This window comes from Castor canadensis, chromosome 6 (assembly GCF_047511655.1).
Source record: "Castor canadensis chromosome 6, mCasCan1.hap1v2, whole genome shotgun sequence".
Classification (NCBI taxonomy): Eukaryota; Metazoa; Chordata; class Mammalia; order Rodentia; family Castoridae; genus Castor; species Castor canadensis.
This window is the reverse complement of record NC_133391.1, coordinates 43785075-43805591: the sequence shown is the minus strand read 5'-3', so window position 1 is coordinate 43805591 and position 20517 is coordinate 43785075. Positions and strand designations below refer to the sequence as shown.

The window sequence follows — 20517 nt, the reverse complement described above, 5'->3', positions numbered from 1 at the left end:
TATCTCCACATGGGGCCTTTTGTCTTAGCCCTGAACTCATTTTATGGCTTATGAATCATGTCCTATGGCCTGCTTGAGACAATCTTCCTTCCTATTAACTCCCCCTTTTCGGTGCTTTTCCTACTGTGGACAAGCATTAATCCTAAATTTCAGGGATTCCATTAGGTTCCTCCTGTCACAAAGGTCTGTATTGGGTCACCAAGAGCTATAACTTTATTGCCTCCGTTTGCGAGCTAATGAAGTGAGTTATGGCATTGAGAATGCAAGGGCCAAATATGAGAGCCAATAGGAGCATGAAAAAAGGACCAGCCAAGGGAAGAAGCCATGAGGCCCAATTCCAGATGCTGCTCCATTTGTTTGAGGAATTTACTAATTCCTGTCTCCTACGTGTGACCTGGTCCTGTAATTGCTGAGCCATGTCTCTGACTATTCCCAACTGATTCACAGAAGAGCGACATTCTTCATTTAGGAAAATGTAGAAACCCCTTCCCCCACCCCCCTTTTTAGCAGTGAATAAGTCCAACCCTCTCTGATTTTGGAGGACCACTGATGCTAGGGAGTCCAGTTGGTCCTGCATGGTCACTATGGACCTAGCCACTTATTCTATGTCATTTGTTAGGTCTGCAGATAATTGATTATAGTAAGAGTCCTGTTCCTATTTCAGCTGTTATCCCTAATCCAATTAGTAAATTGAATAGCTCTCTTTGACCATGTGTGGGCCATCAAAGGTACAGGGAGGGTCTGATTGTTAGGCACTATGTTTATCTGGGGGGTGAGGAATGCTAATGGCAAATGCCCTTCTAGTTAGCTAGCAAGCAGTGATAAGCAAGGGTCCCACATACAAAGAAGATTCCTGGGTTGTTGCACCATGGTCTGTCACTTATACATCTAATGGCAGTGGCTGTACAAGTTTTGGATTTGGGCACATTGGCTAGCAGCCAGATCCCCACTGGATAGCATCCTCTTGAGTTGGAGATACAATTAGGAGCCCTCTGAGATAGCTGTGTATTGCTTACATTGGGTTTTGTGCTGGTAGAGTTAGGAGTAGCATCATGCACCCTCTGGTTAAGGGGGCTACCAGGGTCACTACATAATGGAGGGGACCTGAGGACAGGCAGAGCCAAAAATCACCCACCAGTGGTGGGTTCATAAGATTTTTGAGGCGGTGAGTTGCATTTAAAAGGTTGTACAGTTGGGGTTCCAAGTTAAAGTTCCCTGTCCCAGAAGGAAGCCTTAATGGGGGTCGTGGTGGTGGCAGATCAATGTCTTTTATAGGCTCATAGCCTTCTAGGTAATCATCTCTGGATGGCCTGTCTATATCTGCGGCTTTTCCCTTGGTAGACTGATATGGGGATGGGTTGGATGGGTAGGGTGCCCAGACGTAAAGAGGTTTATTTTATCCCCCTGTCATTTCATCATTCCATTCCTGTAAGGGGTCCCCGTCTTTCTACCAACAAACCATCTGCCCTATAGTGCCTTATTCTTGCAGGACCCTGTCAGGCCTGTCAGTTTTCCCTTACAGTAAATTGTCCCTCCTCTGTACATTCAGAAATTGATGTGCTGCATGCGGATGACAGGTATTGGTAATAGGTGAAGGCATATTGTAACTTTCCCTGGAAGGAGAGAGGTTTTACGAAAGCTGAGCAGTCATCCTGGCCTCTAGGTGGGACAACCTTAAAATGTAATAAGAGCCAGGAAAAACATATCAGAGACTTCATGCCTGAGACTGGGGTCTGGGCGCAGATAGCACCAAACAGCAGTAAGGCTTCCTACTATGGGGAGATAACAGGAGGCCAGCAGTATTCTTTGACCTATGTTCCAATCCTGGGGAGCAGTGATGGCCAGTCCTAGTGCGAACAGTATTGCAATAATGCTAATCAGTAAGATTGGGTAAGGGTGGCAGAAAAGGGGATACATTTACATCCTGGCAGGCAAATCCTCAGGCTTCCACCATGCATTGACCATCCAGCTTCTGGGAGGTGGCTGGAGCAGGGCTGAAGCTCTCTTGGGCAATGGTGTGCTGTTGTGAATCCTCTGGAACCTCAATTTGAGGAGGTTAGTTGGCTCCTGCCAGTTGTTGGGGTCTGCAGGGGCTGCTGCCTTCTTTACCAGGAGTGATGAATCTAGGAAGTGATACCTGCAACTTTAATAGTGGGAGTTGCTAATATTACTAGATGGAGACCCATCCAACTGTGTTGGAGTAGTTCCTTTTTCCAATCTTTTACCCATACCATATCCCCAGGCTTGTGGGGATGGGCCCAGTTACCCATTGGTATTGGGGTCCTTTCCAAGACTTCCTGGGAGATGTGGCATAGGGTTTTTCCTAGGGCCTGGAGATGTCAGCACATGTCCAGATTTCTAATTTGCCTGAGGCCCCCTCTGAGCCTGTTTATTATGGGAGGGGGTCTGCCATACAGAATCTCAAAGGTTGAGTAGCTGGAGGGTCTAGGGATACAGCATGCCCTGAGCAGGGCAAATGGTAGCATGTCTATCCAGGGGGATTGTGTTTCTTGGCAGATTTTGGCTAAGATAATTTTAAGGGTTCAATTCATGCGCTCTACTTTCCCTGAACTCTGAGGCCTGTGCACTTTATGTTGCTGTCATTTTATTTTTAAAATTTTAGCCAGGCCCTGAACTATTTCCACCACAAATGCTGGTGCTTTTTCTGATCCGATAGAAAGGGGGAATCCATATCTGGGGATAATTTCCCTTAAAAGGGCCTTTACTACCTCTCGTGCTTTCTCTGTATGTGGGGGGTAAGCTTCAACCCACCCTGAGTAAATGCAGACAAGAACAGAGAGGTACCAGTATCCTCAACAGGGCCTGACCTCTGTGAAGTCCACTCCCAGGTCCTCAAAAGGCATGGTGCCTATTGTTTGTACCCAGGGCTTGGCTTAGGCCCTTGATCTGCATTGTTTCATGCACATCTGATGCATCTAGCACTTACTCGGGTGCACAGGGTGGGAGGCTTGGGAAGGAAATAGTATCTGTCCAGTAGTTTTTCCAGAGTGTTATCTCATGTTGTTGTTTTACCAGAGGGGTACTGCCACACTGGGGACAAAGAGTCTGTGGTCAGGCAACTTCCATCAGCCTCTCTTTTCTTTAGTTCGTCTTTCATCTTTTCCCTGTTGTTCTCCTCTTTGGTGTAATTCAGGATGGGAGGCAGCTCCAGAGCCAACAGAAGTTTGGCAGTTTGCTTCGGCATTTTAGCTCTTCTGCTGCCCTTATTGCCACTTGGTCAGCCAGGTGGTTTCCTCTACTTTCATAGTATGTGCCCTTTTGGTGGCCTCTGCAGTGCATAATAGCCACTTGAGACGGTTCCCAGACTGCTTCCAGCAGTTGGAGGATTTCTTCTTTGTTCTTAATCTCTTTTCCCCCTGCCGTCAGCAGTCCTCTTTCCTTGTATATTGCTCCATGCACGTGCAGGGTGGCAAAGGCATGCTTACAATCAGTGTAGATGTTCACCCACTTTGCCTTTGCGTATTGTAATGCCTGGACTAGCACCCAAAGTTCAGCTTGTGTGAGGACCATCCTTATGGTAGGGCTTCAGTCTGTACGATGTTGTTAACAGTGGTGACTGCGAACCTGGCCTTTCCCTGCCCGCCTGGACAAAGCTGCTTCCATCCATGAAGAGTTTGAGCTCTGGATCTGAGAGGGAGGCATCCATTAGGTCTGGCCTGCTGAGTACACTTCGTCCATTACCATTTTGCATTCATGATCTGGGGACCCTTCCTCTGTTGGCAGGAAGGTTGCAGGATTTAAATTTCATACAGTTTCAAGTTTGACTTGAGGATCCTCATGTAGTAGTTCTTGGTAACGGGCCATTCTGGAACTGGTCAGCCATTTATGACCCTGCCCATTCATTAGAACCATGACTGCATGAGGGACCTTAATAATAATGTCCTGTCCCAGGGTGAGTTTGTTGGCCTCCCTGATTAGGGTTACTGAGGTAGCCAAGGCTCAAAGACATGGAGGCCACCCTGAGGCCACTGTGTCTAAGTGCTTTGACAGGTAAGCCTCTGGCCGCTGCCATTGACCCACCATTTGGGTGAGAACCCCCAGAGCTGTGTGATTTTTCTCACAGAGGAAGAGATTGAATGGTTGTGTTACATCTGGCAGCCCTGGTGCAGGGGCGCTGGTTAACAGTCTCTTTATCTCCTGGAAGGCCTTTTCTTGGTCTGGTCCCCAGTTTAGAGGGTCCTTTCTGGAGCCTGCTGTAGCCTCATAAAGTGGTTTGGCCAGGCTTGAATATCTGGGTATCCAGATGTGACAGAATCCTGCAGCTCCCAAGAATTCTCGGACCTCCCTTTTGGTCTTCAGCTGTGGGATGGAGCAGATGGCCTGTCTCCTCTCCAGACCCAGCACGCGTTGTCCTTCTGAGACAGTGAACCTGAGGTATTGGACCTCTTGCTGGCAAACTTGGGCCTTTTTCCACAAAACTTTGTAGCCTGCCTTCGTCCCCTCCCAGCATTTTTCCCAGTCGTGACTTGCCAGGAGCAGATCATCCACGTATTGGAGCAAAGTACAGCTTGGATTTTCTTCTGGGAAAGTCGACAAATTCTCCGCTAGGGCTTCCCCGAATAAAGTGGATGAGTTTTTGAATCCCTGAGACAGTCTGGTTTAGGCCATTTGTGGTTTCTTCCCATTCAAGGTAAACAGAGGCTGGCTAACCAGGTCCAGGTAGAGGCAGAAGAAAGTGTCCTTTAGGTCCAGGCAGGTGAACCAGCTTGCTTGTAGCAGTAGAAGGTTCAGGAGAGTGTTGGGGTTAGGAACTACTGGGTGCATCATGATAACGGTGTTGTTGACTGCCCTCAGGTTCTGGACAGGCCAGTAGTCATTTCCTCCTGCTTTCTTGATGGGCAGCAGTGGGGTATTCCATGGTAATTGGGAGTCGATTAATATCCCTGTGTCCTTCAGCCACTGTAGGTGGGTCTGAATTCCGAGGCATGCTTCCCATGGCTGTCTAACAGGGAGAGCCCCAGGTTTGAGGTCTACCATTATGGGTGTGTGGTTGTGAGCCAGGCTGGGAGGCCCTTTTTCAGCCCAGACATCAGGAAACTCCTCCAGCAGGTATACGGGCTTCATCAAGTCCCCCTTTTCCTGGCGATAGAGTTGCCATTTGTCTTCTGTAGGTGTAGTCACTGCCATGATGAGGGCATTTGGTCCTCTCACTGTAAGGCTTGTAGGCCTCCCGGGGTGAAGGTGATTTGGATGCTGAGCTTTGTTAGTAAGTCTCTTCCCAGCAGAGGAATTGGGCATTCTGGTAAGTACAGGAATTCATGAGTCACCTTGTGCCCTCCTTGTTGGCATGTCCAGGGTTGGCAGAACTGCTGGGCAGTTTGGGTGCCAGTGGCTCTGAGTGTTGTGGCCCTGCACTCAGTGAATGGGGCCACAGGTTTAGTGACCACGGAATGCTCAGCACCTGAGTTTACCATGAATGTCATTGGCTGGCCCCCCACTTGCGTTTGACCGTGGGCTCTCAGGGGCTTAGTAGTAAGGAGCCCGGTCTTTCCTCGTCTGACTCAATTCCTGTAGGCCAATGAGGTCCTGGGCCTCTGGTTCAGGTTGCCATCCTGTCTTCTTTCCTAGAGCAATCTTCTTAGTCTCCAATGCTGGTTCCTCATGGTGGGGGCATTCATTCTTCCAGTGGCCAATCTCCTTGCAGTAGGCACATTGGTCTCATTGGAGTGGGGTTCTTCCATTGGGTCTCCCCTTCTGTGGCAGAGCCGACTGCTTGGTCAGGTCCGGTTTCCCCAGTGCTACAACCAAAAAGGACACCTTGGCTTTCATTTTTTCATCAGCTTCTCGTTTTTCTTCATGTTCCTGGTTTACAACGACTTTACTTGCCACTTCTAACAGCTGGGTGGCATTCATTCCAGCAAAGGCTTCAAGTTTCTGAAGTGTCTGGGTGAATTTTGGCATATGACTAGGCCACAAATGCTGTACTGACCATTTGCTGGTTTTCTGGCACTTCTGAATCAAAGTGGGTGTACACCGGGAAGCCCTCACAGAGTCTGTCATAAAAATCAATTGGTGTTTCCTCTGGCTTCTGGATAACTGCCGCAGTTTTGGACCTGTCGGTAGGTCTCTTAGCTCCAGCCCCTGAGCCCGTGTAGGAGGGCAGCATGATATTGAGGGGGAGGACTCCTTGTCCTTCTGCTGTATTAAAGTCCCAGGTAGGTCGAGCATCAGGGGCTGCCTTTCTTGCCCAAGTTTCTGCATCTAGGGTTCCTGCCGGGGCCTGCCCTTGGAGCCAGCAGCAAACATCAGTCAGAATTTGCTGTCGCTCTTCTGTGTTGAAAAATGTCAGGAGGATCTATCGGCAGTCATCCCAAGTGGGCTGATGGGTCTGAAATATGGATTCTACAAGGTCGACCATGGCCTGGGTTTTTTCTGAGTACAGCGGAATGTAGTTCCTCTAATTTAAGAGGTCAGTTGTACTGAAAGGCTGGTAATAGAGGATAGAGCATCCGGGCTGGACTGTGCCGTCAGCACCAATCTGCTTGGGCTCTTGCATCTCGCAGAGCAACATTTACAGGGCCCTGGACTGAGGGGCTAGTGCCTGGGACGAGCAAAGGCGGTGGCTCAGGGGCTGTGGATTTGGACTCCAAGCCGGAGATGGGTGTGGGGCATCACTGGGGCTGGGAGACTGCTGGTGGGGAAGAGAAGGATTCACTGAATGTGTCAGACTGTCTGGGAGAGGTGGCACTGTCTGTCTGCTCTGATGGTGGCGGTGCGCTGGGAATGTACAGTGGGTACACAGGCAGTTCATTTTCAGGATCCCCTTGCAGAACAGGCTTGGTCAGCTTCTGGTCTTTAAGCATCATTGTCTGGGCCATGAAAACTCTGCTCTACTCCTTTTTGTTGGCACAGAATCAGACCCAAGAGGACGTGGTCTGAGCTACCCGAAGCCAGGAGTTGGTAATAGGGGAACTGACTGGGGTATCCAGGGGTTTCTCTTTTGATCTGATAAATGGCCCTGGCAGTGGGCAAATCTAGGGTATCTTCAGGGGGCCAGTTGGCCCCAAAAGTGGGCCACTCCAACTCACAGAACGTGCACGGCCTTCCAGGAGACATTTTGATCCCATAATCTTCTGAGAATCCCTTCTTAAAATGTTTAAGCATAACTCTAGGGCTGTGGGTTTTGAGGAACTTCCACCCATGGTAGTTAGAAGTGTCCCCTATATCCACCCTATGTATTCTCCCTCTACATCGATGGCACAAAGACAAACAAGGTTGGGTGCCCCTTCAAGAGACGAGACCAATCATATGTCTGCCTGGCCACGTCACGAAGGAACTTGGGTGCCTCTTAGCATGAATAGTGGTGTCAGCCTTGTGACTCTAGATTGGGTTGCCCTGACACCACGCTAAGCCACATGAGGGTCACCATGGAACCACAGGACAGACCCACTTAGACTCCGTAGGTTTTCAGTTGTGGAGCCACAAACTTGAGCCTGAAGTGAGGACGAATCAGACCACTCATTTACACACATTCACACCAGAGTTACTAGTTTTCTTTCTCCTCTTTTGGGGAAGTCCCTGACCTATGGAATTCTTCTCGGAGGTTCCTGGGAGTTGATTGGACTCCCCTTCCACCCAGTGGGACAGGACCTGACTGAGGGCTGACTTTCCTGGGGTGGAGTGGGGAGCTTACTGAGTCTGGTTGAAATTGCCAGGCGAAGTTGGTCCACTTCTTCTTGGAGTCCAGTCGGGTCAAGACTAGGCAGAAGCTTGGAACTCAGGGGCGAAGGAGAACCTGGAATACCGTTGGGTGGTACACCGCCTAGTTCGGTCCCGAGTCCCTCCCTATTCTGGCCCCACCAGACACCAGCTGGTGGCTCAGGGGGCCAGAATGGTTGGTATTTCTCTGGAGTCTCTAAAAATGTGAGAAAATATTGTCAAATGAGAAACCAAGTAACACTCGGAGCAATAGGAGAACTCAGATTTTATTTTACATCTGCGGTCCCAGATGAGCTCACACTCAAAATTCTGGGCCCCCAACAATGAATTCATGGGATTCTTAAAGGGCAGTGCGGGGCATCAGGTTATAAGGCATGTGTTAGGTGAGCCAGTGCAGGGTTAGAGACTGGGGTTGTTTCCAAGCTTTGGGAAGTTTGTTTACAGAAGGAGACAAAGGAAGGTGGGAATGGGCAGTTAACTCTACATGGGCCTTTTTGTCTTAGCCCTGGACTCATTTTATGGCTTAACTAGGAATTTCTCATGTCCTACTGCTTTGAGACAATCTTCCTGTTCATGGATAACTCCACTGTACCTTTATGATTGGAGAAAGAAATAATGTGAGTATTCTTAGGAGTTTCTTTTAAGAGACGGGTTTTGAGGTCTCACTAAGTTGCCCGGGCTGGCCTGAACTCTCATGCTCAAGCAGTCCTCCTGCCTCAGCCTCCCAAGTAGCTGGGACAACACGGGTATGCCACCATACCTGGCTTATTATGAAATATTTTAGACCTCATGGATCCTCTGAAAAGGGTCTTGGGTACCTAGGATCTCCTGGACTCACTGTGCTCAAGTGATTCTCCAGTGTGTATTGGAGTATGGGGAAAAAAATGGTAGAGCCCAAACTTGGAAACTGAATTTTATTGCCATGGCTTATAATACCTGAGTCTGAAAAACTGAGAAGTAAGTCACATTTTTTTGGCAAAGCTTGCTTGCTTGCTTTGATGGTTGCCTTCTTAGTTTACTTTGAAAATGAGATTATTCTTTACTTCCTGTGTAGTACACCTGGATAGCAGAGGTCTATAGCAGAATTATCTTCACAGCTTCATGCTGATTTTATTATATACTTGATTTTTTAAGGGGGAACAGAACAAAGGCTCAGCACTTATGAAAGAGCCAAGGTTTTTGTAAGTTTCATTAATGAATAGCCAGGTCTGGTCTCTCAGGCATAGGATCCTGAGTCCTGCTGCCTCTGAAAACACTTTTGTTGTTGCTTTCTAAAGATTAGACTTGGGAAAAAATTCTTTTTCAGGACTTTTATTTCAGTGCTGGGGATGGAACCAGAGCCTCATGCAAGGTAAGCAAGCACTGTGCAATTGAGCTCTGGCCCCAGCCTTTCAGGATGTTTTACATCTAATGCTATCATTAGGTACACCTGGAAGAACTCAAAGATTTGGTCATTTGCCTTTTAAAAAGAAAAATACTGGTTTGGAGGGAGTAGCCCAGTAGTAGAGTGCTTGCCTAGCATGTGTAAGACCCTGGATTCCATCCCCACAACAAAACAACCACCACAACAAAAAACTTACAAAAATAATTATAGATTTTTTTTTTCAAGTCAAAAGACTTTCATCCATCCACCTATTTCATAGGAAAAGGAGTGTAGCAAATAGGTGAGGGTGTTATGTAGCTGTCCAGATCCGTGCATGTGGATCTATTCAGGTTTCCAGGCTGAGGTCTTTGGAAGTCGGTGGTCAGCTGTAGATGCTGGTCTTGTGGGTGTGGCTGGGGCTCTTGGAGCAGTGAGGTGGGTTGGGGTCTAGGGGCCAGCCTAGACTGTTCAGGTGCCACTTGTGAGAACTGCTGGGACAGGAGAGTAACTGTCAAATCAGAAGAGATGCTCACTCAGGCTTCTCTTGGTTAACTGAGTGGGTAAAATGTTATTATATGAATAGTCCAGAAGTTGCAAACTTTATGGGAAGTCCTTTGCTGTCTCTCTATATTTGTATATGTATGTGTATAGATGTGTGTATATTTATATATTATGCAGATTTATGTTATAGATTTACATATATGTACATATAGCTATGTATGTTTATTTAATTACATACTTTTTATTTTTTTTGCAGTACTGGGGCTTGAACTCAGGGCCTTCACCTTGAGCCACTCCACCAGCCCAATTTTTGTGAAGGGTTTTTCGAAATAGGATCTCATGGAACTATTTGCCTGGTCTGGCTTCGAACCACGATCCTCCTGATCTCTGCCTCCTGAGTAGCTAGAACCAATTAAATATATATTTTTTTCCTTCAGTTTTTGTAGTTCTGGGAATCAAATGCTGGGCTTTGCACATGCTAGGCCAGCACTGTCTCACTGAGCCACACCTCCAGCCTCATAATATATATATATATATATATTTTTTTTTTTTTTCCAATATTGGGGCTTTAACTGAGGGCCTAAACCTTGAGCAACTCCACCACTGGCTTCTGGCTTTCACAATATATTTTTATTATCATGAAAAACACTGATCAATTGTTATGAGATAGTTACATACCTATCATAACCCCAAAAGATAAGTGGACTATCTTCCATTGTACTTTTTGGGGAGGTAACTTAAACTTAAACACAGCCAGTAAGTCTCTTAAGTCTCTGTCATCTGTAGATGATGATGGTGGTGTGTGTGTGTGAGATTTCAACCAAAGGGGCAGAGTCAGAGCCTTGTGGAAAGGTGGTTCTAAAGAATGGTAGCAATAATTGAAAGTAGACTCTTTGGACTGGCAAGAGTGGCTCTAGTGGTAGAGCACCTGACGGCAAGCATGAAGCCCTGAGTTCAAACCCCAACACCATAAAAAAAAAAGCAAAAAGAAAGTAGAACCTTGGTGGAGGAGTGGGTGAGGGACTGGGGTTGTAGCTCATCGGTGAATCACTTACCTAGCATTCACAAGGCTCTGGGATTGATCCCCAGTACTGCAAAAATAATAAATAAGCAAATCATCTAAATAGACTAGACTCTTGGGTCCAGGATTTTGAGCTGCTATCGTCTTGACAGCAATCTGACCACCCCAGTGCACTGGGCCAGGATTTCGGGGCTCTCCTTGAGTTGGAAGTTGGTGGCTTACTGAAAGTGGACTTCCAGCTCCAACTGGCAATCCTGCAGAACACAGCTGACTGGACAGAGGCACCCATGGGGACACTGTTGAGATTTGCTTGGAATGTGGCAAAGTTTGTGTTCTGTCTTAGGTACGTCAGAGAGGTCACTTACGCTGTCTGTAACCCATAACAACTCAGCAGGCTCTCTCTGGTAAACAGAATGAAACTTTTTAGAGTGAGGTCTCTTCCTCCCTGGCCTCCTTCTTATTACTAACTCCTTGGTTTTTTTCCTAGTGATATAGTTATTTGTGTGGGTGGTCTGTCCCTTTTTGAGCTTACACTTTTCATCATAGTAAAATAGATAAGGTTTATCATGTTAAGCATTTCCAAATGTGTAGTTCAGTGGTATTAAGTTCATTTATGTTGTATAGCCATCATTACAATCTGTTTCCAAACCTTTCTCATCTTTCTAAACTAAAACTCTGTAGCACTAAATAATAAGTTCGCACTTTCCTACCTCTCCACCCCAGCCATCATTGTACTTTCTGTTCACATAAATGTAAGTACTCCAGGTACTTTTTTTTGGCTTAAGGTGCAAAATGACCTTATATTTTATTTCAATAAAAACTTCTAAGAGAAGTGTCACCTGCACACAGATGGGTGAAAGAGGGGAGGGGTCTTGTTGACAAACTGCAGCACCAGTCCTGGCTGACCAGGGCAGAAGAGGGACTTGGCAGAACATTGGGACAGGCGATGTCTAGGAAGACTGGAGACCCAGGATTGAAAACAGGAGGGACCTAGTGACGCTGGGCCCTCAACTCCACTGCTACCAAGAATCCCTAACTGCCTTTTGTCTCCACTATCACAAAAGCCATTATCACAGTGTCTTCTTAGTTGGCTTAAACAAGCCCCCAACTTCAGTAGTGGAAGTGGGGGTACTGCCTTACTTCAAGACTCAAGGGCTGGGTGCTAACTGGCTCACATTTGTAATCCTAGCTACTGGGGAGGTGAGATCAGGAAGATCTAGGTTTGAGGCCAGCCACGGCAAATAGTTCTTGAGAATCCCCCTTTCCAAAATAATCAGAGCAAAATGTACTGGCGGTGTGGCCCAGACAGTAGAGTGCTTCCTATGCAAGGGTGAAGCCCTGAGTTCAAAACCCCACCAACAAAGTAAAACAAACCCAGGAACAGGGAATTCCATCAAACTGAAAATGGGTACAGGTGTTTTGCTGGGTAAAAACCCTGACAGAGTCAGGCATGGTGGCTTACATCTGTAAGCCTAGCTACTTAGGAGGCTGAGATCAGGAGGATTGTAGTTGAAGGCCATTCTGGGTAAGAAAGTTAACGAGACTCCATTCCAACCAATAAAAGGCAAGGGCTGTCATCCCAGCTACATGAGAAACACAAATAGGAGGGTCAATGTCAGAGCATAAATATGATACCCTATTGGAAAAATATCTAAAGCAAAGAGTGCCTGCCTATCGAGTGGAAAGCTCTGAGTTCAAACACCAGTACTGCAAAACAAAACAAAACAAAAATCTCTGACAGATGTTCAATACACTTGAACACATAGGAACATTCATTCCAAGACTCAGAAACAACTTTCTTCTTCTGATTATGTTATCAAAACTTAGTTTGGGCTGAGGATGTAGCTCAATGATAGAGCACTTTCTAGCATGTGTAAGGTGCTGGGTTTGGTCTTTAACACACACAAAATATGAGTTTAGAGCTGGGCTCCATGACCCAAGTCCCAGCACTTAGGAGGCTGAGGCAGGAGAATTTTGCTTGAGTTACAGACAGCCTGGGCAACATAGACACCCCTCCCCATTTCAAAACACAAAACAGAAACAGAGAAACAGGGCTAGGGATGTAGCTCGTGTGATAGATTATTTGCTTAGTAAGTATGAAGCCCTGGTTCAATCCTCAGTACTAAAAGAAAAGAGAAAAACCACAGATAAAACTGAGCTTATCCATTTCTCTTTCAGAGACCCCCATTGTGTTAGCCAGGTCTGAGGAGGGCAGTTGAGGGTGGGAGTTGAAGGTGAGGGGTGGGGGCAGTTCCATGTGAGGGCTGAGAGCCTGGAGAGGCAGCTGAGTTGTACTGTAAGCCAGACGGACTGATCCTGGGGTGGTATGGAGTGGCATGACACACAAGACAAACTCTCCTCCATTCGTGCATTAGCCCTGAGCACACAGAATCAGGTTTGCAGATATACATGTGAAATCTGCTTCAGTATTGTAGCTGCAAACACCAGTGTCAGGCATATTGTTCTGCAAAGGTTCAGGGTATTTTTGGAAGTTGAGCATATTAAAAGTGTGTGTGTGTGTGTGTGTGTGTGTGTTTTTAAAGCCTATTGACCCCAGAGTGAGAAATCTCTGCTTCTGGGCTTGTTTTCTGATGTGTATTGTCACTAAGTGCAAGTGGTTGGGAATTTTATTTATTTATTTATTTTTCTTTTCTCCTTTCTTTTTTTTTTTTTTCTTTTATTATTCATATGTGCATACAAGGCTTGGTTCATTTCTCCCCCCTGCCCCCACCCCCTCCCTTACCACCCACTCCACCTCCTCCCGCTCCCCCCCCTCAATACCCAGCAGAAACTATTTTGCCCTTATCTCTAATTTTGTTGTAGAGAGAGTATAAGCAATAATAGGAAGGAACAAGGGGTTTTGCTGGTTGAGATAAGGATAGCTATACAGGGCATTGACTCACACTGATTTCCTGTGCGTGGGTGTTACCTTCTAGGTTAATTCTTTTTGATCTAACCTTTTCTCTAGTTCCTGGTCCCCTTTTCCTATTGGCCTCAGTTGCTTTAAGGTATCTGCTTTAGTTTCTCAGCATTAAGGGCAACAAATGCTAGCTAGTTTTTTAGGTGTCTTACCTATCCTCACCCCTCCCTTGTGTGCTCTCACTTTTATCATGTGCTCATAGTCCAATCCCCTTGTTGTGTTTGCCCTTGATCTAATGTCCATATATGAGGGAGAACATACGATTTTTGGTCTTTTGGGCCAGGCTAACCTCACTCAGAATGATGTTCTCCAATTCCATCCATTTACCAGCGAATGATAACATTTCGTTCTTCTTCATGGCTGCATAAAATTCCATTGTGTATAGATACCACATTTTCTTAATCCATTCGTCAGTTCCAGGTACTTTTTTAAAAAAAAAAGGTTCTTTCCCTTTTTTGCAGCACTGAGGTTTGAACTCAGGGCCTCACACTTACTATGCAGGTGCTGTACTTCTTGAGCCACACCTCCAGCTGTCTCTGGATACCTTTGAGAAGTAAAAATCATAGAATATTTGTCCTTTTATGAAAGGCTTATTTCACTTAGTGTAATGACATCAAGGTTTGTTCATGCAGCATGGGTCAGGATTTCTCCTGCATTGAGGAACACTTGCTTCTGGTTATTCTGAGTAATGCTACTATGAATATATATGTTTCAATATTCTATGTTCAGTTCTCTTATGTATATACTCAGAAGCAGAAGTTTAGATTAGATGGTAATTCTATATTTTATTTTCTGATGAATTGCTGTCTGTGCCCCTAAGAAAAAGGCTAGATTATAACGAGCAAACATTCCTTAGGTGAACATATTTGTGAATGAAGCTCATGTAATGACCAGTGATGACTCACTTTTAAAGGAACTAAAGTGGATTTTCTAGACAAATGCCTACCAAGCCTTCCCAGGAAAACTGACCTGGGCCCTGACTTACAGGGTGGTAGAGAAGGTGACTGCCTGTCAGGCCCAGGAATTTAAGGTATTTGGGGGACACGAAGAGACTGAGGGTACAAAGGGACAGTGGCCAGCCCATATACAGAAGGAGAACTCTGACCCCAGCCTGCAGCAGCCAGCTGTGCCTAGGATGCCAGCCTGCCATGGCTGCCTTGAGGGAGCCAAATTGCTATCTTGAGTGACGATCCAGGAACCCAAACAGTGTCTTCTAGAACTACCAATCAGCCCAAGTGGCCAGGATTTAGTTGAAAACCGACAGCTTCCCTAAATTTTCCTGTTTCCAACTTGGGGCCAAACAGAGGAAGCCAAACAGGCCCCTAAGTAATCAATGGGGGGCCTGGCTTCTCGGTAGCACCCTGCAACTTCTGGGCCAGCAGCCTCCTGAACCACACACCTGAAGCCACACGCAGATGGCGATTGTGGGACTGAATCCTGCTATGAAGGCTCTGAGCCCATGGCCTTTGCTCTTCTCATTTGCTCCTCAGAGGAATTCCCACATGCCTACACATCCTGTGTGAAGCCAGTGTGTCTTAGGTTTGGGTTCCTCCTCTCAGGACAGCAAACAACAGGTTTTTGAAGTCCGGTCAGTCTATAGCCTTGCCACCCTTGAACCAATGACCTGGTGTCTCCATCTGTCCACACATGCTTGTGTCGTTTGCTTCTGGCCCTCTTTCCTGCCAATCTGTGCCAAAGCCAGCCCTGGGGGCACCTTCTCTGGACTCCCCAGTAGAAAGGTCAGAGTCAGTCTCCAGCTGTGCAGGGTGCCTGAGGTTACTGTGAGTACCTGGGACGGGAGGTGGGCAGTGCCCATGGTCCTCACTGGCTGCCTGACCTGGTTGTGGCGGGCCTCCTTCCTGGCTTCCTCCTTTCTTCCCTGAGGCAAGTTTATTGTCTATTTTTCATTCCCTATGTGTTTAGCAATCTTATGAAATTGCCAGTATTTGTTTTTGTCTTACAAAGGACTGTTTTCATTTGGTTCAACCTGATACTGTGTGTAAACACATATATACAGGGAATACTTACTTTTTTCTTTTTTTTCAAAATAAGATCTCTCTATGGCCTTAAACTCAAGATCTCCCAAGTATAGGAATTACAAGTGTGTACCACTCTACCAGGCAGACAGGTGTTTCTTAGATAGGATTGTCCTATTCAGACTTGCATAGAAATTTCTGCTCAGTCTCTTTTGGACTTACTTCTATACAGATGCATGTACAGATCCATCATTGTTTTTAATACTTTTATGTACCTTCCACTGTATGGACATCCTTTTTATTAATCATTGTTTTAATTGTGCAACTTCGTGGAGTACAGTGTGGTAATTTGGTATAGGTAACAGTTAAATACTGGTCAAGTCAGGGTAGTTAATGTTTTCCGTTCCTTGCCATCCCTGTGCACTTAGAGCCTTCGAGCCCCTCTCTTCTAGTTGTTCATAACCTACCATAGGTTATTCTGAACCACAGTCACTCTGTTGTTCTGTGGAATACTAGAACACATTCCTTCTGAGTATGGGCTCCCACGTTCCAGCCTCCCTCCAGCCCCCTTCGTCCCACCCTCTGTAGCCTATAGGAATCATTATTCTGTGTTTAGGTTGGCAGTTGACTGGGGAATCAAACTCAGGGCCTCTAGAATGCTAGACAAGTGCTCTACCACTGGGACTAACTTGTTTTTAACGTTTATATGAGAGAACATGTATTTATCTTTCTGCAGCTGACTTACGTCCTACAGTTCCATCTATTTTGCTGCAAATGATAGGATATTGTTTTTCTTTATGGTAGAATAATACTCCACTGTGTACATAAACCACATTTTCTTTATCCTTTCATCTGATGATGGGCACCTGGGCCAATTCCATAGCTTGACTATTGTGAATAGCGTACTGATAAGCATGGGTATGCAGGTATAGCTGTTGTTTGCCAACTCAGATTCCTTCAGGTGTATACCCAGGATTGGTGTGGCTGGATCATGGTAGTTCTGGTTTTAGTCTTTTGAGGAGCCTCCATACTGTTCTGCATAGTGACTGCACTAATTTGTATTCCCAGCAGCGGTGAGTGTGAGTGGTGTGAGCATACTTTTTATGGACGTATTTTTAACTCAGTTCTCAGTTGACTTTTATTTATTATTTATTTATTTATTTATTTAGGCGGTACTGGAGTTTGAACTCAGGGCCTCATACTTGCTAGACAGGGCTCTACCACTTGAACCACTCCACTAGCCCTATTTTGTGTTGGGTATTTGTGAGATAGGGTGTCACTTTTTGTCTGGGTTGTCCTTGACTTTGAGCCTTCTGATCTCTGCCTCCCAAGTAGCTAGGATTATAGGTGTGATCCACCACACCTGGCCTGAATGATTTATCTGCCCATTGAAGCCACATGGCCTGGTGGGACAGCCCCACCTGGCTGTCATTTACTAGCTCTATTGACTCAAAAAACTACCCCATTAAGTCAGAATCTGCTCAGCATCATTGTGTGGAGTGAAAGAAGTCTTGGAGTTCACTGAAGAAATAGGTTGGAGCTTTTGTTGTTGAAGGAATGACTGTGGTAGTGTAAGACTCCCTGGAAACTTGTAGGTGTACTTTCTTGGCAGAGTATCCTCTTAGGGGAAACTTACTAGTTAATATAAGTATTTACTGTAAGATAATCCATGTGCCAAACTGCCCATCTGCCTGGTCCATGAGCTCTTACTGACCCTGGACAGCTGTAGGCATAGGCCCTGAAAGGTCTCTACAATGAGGACTCCAGAGTTTGCTCACGGGCCTGCTGCCCATGGCTCTGTGCAAAGGAACCCAGGTGGAGCACTGGCTGGGTAGGGGCGATGGTGACCCCCGAGCCAGGCCAGAATCTTCCATTCTTCCCAGAGGACCCCACAAGGGACCATGTGGCAGGAAGCAGCCACCTATCCTGTGTGTGTGTGTGTGTCCTCTTCCAGGCTGTCACCCAGGACACCTGTGAGCCAGAAGTGAGTTGGAGTTCTCCAGCACTGCCGGTGCCATGGACCCTGAGGTCAGACACTGATATCTTTTGGAGGGATGCCCAGGGGAGGGGGAGCGAGGGGCTGAGGGTCACCTTGCTCTTCAGTATGCTCCTGAGGAGTGCATGTAGACTGTAACAGAATGGGGGGAGGGATGGGGTGGTGAGGGTGTGTGTCTGTCTCAGTATGCACTGTTGAATGTCCTTTCAGAAGGACGAGTGGTGTGGCTTCCAGGGCAGTAGCTAGAAGGCCTGAGACAGTGGGGGCAGCATAGATGCCAGCTGCACGAACAGAACAGACTTGTTGGCCTGTTGCTGGCGTGGCGAGTATTCTGTTTGGTGTCATGTAAACCTGCCTGCCCTACCCCTTGTTGCCCTCCCAAGTGATCCTACTCCTTGCACGATGGCATCCCAGGACACCCCTTTCTCAGGTCCACTTCTCCTCACAGCCTTTTCCTGCAGGGAGGTTGGGTGGAGTTACCCCATTGTTTTCTCTTCTTTACCTTCAAGGCGAGATGCTGAGATACAGTAGTTGCATAGTTTTCCCAGTGCCCCACAGAGTTGGGATCACCATGAAAAACCGAACACTTTTCTCTTGCATTTTGGCATTTGGCCTTTTTTCTCTTCCTTCATCATGGCTTGCATCCTATTGTAGGTGTTTCTGACTTTTTTTTTTCAGTTTTAAAAATTATGATAAAATATACATAGCATAAAAAATTTACCATTTAAACTATTTATCCCACATTTTATTAGCACATGTTAATTGTATAATGGTGGGAGTTCATTGTGACATTTCCATACATGCATGTACTGTACTTTGATCATACTCACCCTCTGTGTTACTCTTTCTTTCCCCCCTCCCTCCCCCAGGCACAGTCCAAGGATATGAAGTGCCTTCATGTTGTGTAGCCATCACCACCCATCCATCTCCAGAATTTCCCATCTCTTTCCCCAATAAGCACTAACTTCTCATTCCCAGTTCCTGGAACCCACATTCTGCCTTCTGCCTTCATGAGTCTGCCTCTTCTAGGACCTTGGATGTGTGGAATCATGCAATATTTGTCTTTTGTGACTGACTTATTTCACTAGTCTAATGACCTCAGGGTTCATCCATTCTGTAACATTCGTCTTTGACTTTTTTTTTTTGGTGGGGGGGCGAGTATTTGGGAAAAACAGAATATTTTGGGTACCAAACCAATTTATCAAACAATTGGGGAGTTTCCATCCTTTTTTTCCTCATTAGGACTTCCTTTATTTCATGAGAAGTGTCCTTGCCTCCTTTACATCGGTTTCTTACATCCAGTGGGATTTCCTATTCTCATTCCTTTTAACATATTTTTTCCTGTGATCTAAAAAGGTAAATCTCCCTTTCTCTGAGGATTCAGTTTTTAATCACTTGAAGATCATAAAAAGGGCATAATTGCATACGTGGCCCATCACAACTCTGTCTACTTTTGGAATGAAATATCCCCGGTCTCCCAGGCCACTTCCTGGATACATGTCATCCACACAGGGGCCTGTTCTCTGCTTCTAGCTCCTCAACATTTGCTTCATGGTCACCCACTCATGGCTCTCTAACAGATAAAGGTCTCCCCTTTCCCTCCTGGCCAGCTCTATTCTTATTTATGTGGGACACACAAAGATCCCTGAACTTGAATTGGATAACCTCATCCAGCATGGTTGCTGGCACCCTACTCTCCACAAAGACTTGGTACCACCACCCTGGATCAAAAAGAAGTCCTTGGGTGAAGGCCAGACCATAGGAACAAAGTAGCACAAGTTGAGCTCTGGGCCAGAAGTGTAAAATCAGTGTCATCAGGCGGGTTCTTCCAGGGGCCCCGCCCAGCCACATGGTTTTCAGAGGCCAAGCAGTGGTGGGAGACTCACCTGCAGAACTCTAGCTCTCTCTGATGTCTGCTGGTAGCATTGCTCACAGTGGTTACTGCAGATGGAAACTTTGCTCCCTCAGTCCTCTGGCAGGGTCCTTGTGTCCACAGGGGTATCCAGCCCTCATGGGCCAGTTACATTGCTCCCTGGGAGCCTTCTGCTTGCTTGGCTGCCTCTGGCCACAGCCCACGTTTCCAGAAGCCCCCATGACTCCCCTTTCATCCTAGGTCAGCAACGGTTCATGCCTTGGGAAAGAGTGCATCACAGACCTGCTGGTGTTTGGCTTCCTCCAAAGCCACTGTGATAAGTTCCACCAGGAGCTGGAGGTGTTGCGCCAGGAGCTGCCCGGGCAATTTTACCTGTGTGGGGGCTGGGATGATGAGCTGCAGACAGATGGCAACCGGGCCAGCCGCTCCTATGGGGGAAGAATAGAGGCAGGTAGGCACCGGGCCCCACTTCTTCACCCCAACCCTCATCTTTGCCATCACCAAGGGTTGCAGGGGACCTCTGGATTCAGCCTCCACTCCTACAGTTCCAGGCCACCAGACACATTCACTTCATTTCCTCCTTTCGGGAATGACTGAGGAAGTTCTTCCTTCTTCTTCTTCTTTTTTTTTTTTAATTTTTTGTTAGTAGTGGACCCTTGTATTTGCCAGGCAGGCGTTCCACCACTTGAGACACATCCCAGCAATTTTTCTGTAGGTATTTTTCAAATAGGGTCTTGCTTTTTTTTCCCGGGCTGACCTGCCACAATCCTGCTATTCCTGCTTCCTGTGTAGTTGGGATGACAGATGTGCACTGCCACACCCAGCTTTTATTGATCAAGATGGGGTCTGTTGAACTTTTTCCCAGGGCCAGCTTTGAATGTCAGTTCTCCTAATCTCAGCCTCCTGAATAGCCCTGATTACAAGTGTGTGCCACTGTGCCAGCTAAGAGAAAGTCCTTCCTTCTATGAGCCCCAGTCTCCCTTTGTGTGCTGGTTCTGAGTCTCCTGTCTGGACCAATATAAGAGTGTTTTTACCATACTTCCCAAGCAATTCTGATATCATCAGAGGCTAGGAACCACTGCTATGGATTTGTAGCCCAAGGGAGTCTCCAGTTCTGAGCTTAAATAATTTGAAGGACCCAGGGAGCTATAGAAAGTAGTCTGATTTGGTAGGTTTGGGGAGTCACT

General features: G+C 46.5%; 1 protein-coding gene across 7 annotated transcripts in view; it reads left to right on the top strand.

The window, feature by feature from the left end:
- Positions 1–20517, top strand: part of Bid (BH3 interacting domain death agonist) — a 48496-nt gene that overhangs the window by 16171 nt on the left and 11808 nt on the right. For 3 of the 7 annotated variants that reach the window (XM_074076435.1, XM_074076436.1, XM_074076434.1), the window contains exons 2-3: positions 17416–17489; positions 19571–19781. The exons of 1 other annotated variant lie outside the window; for it this stretch is intronic. In XM_074076435.1, coding sequence (XP_073932536.1) covers positions 17478–17489; positions 19571–19781 — 223 coding nt within the window. In that variant the 5' untranslated portion in view covers positions 17416–17477. The remainder of the gene's footprint in view (positions 1–17415; positions 17490–19570; positions 19782–20517) is intronic. 3 more of the 7 variants (XM_074076439.1, XM_074076438.1, XM_074076437.1) reach the window with 2 other exon arrangements.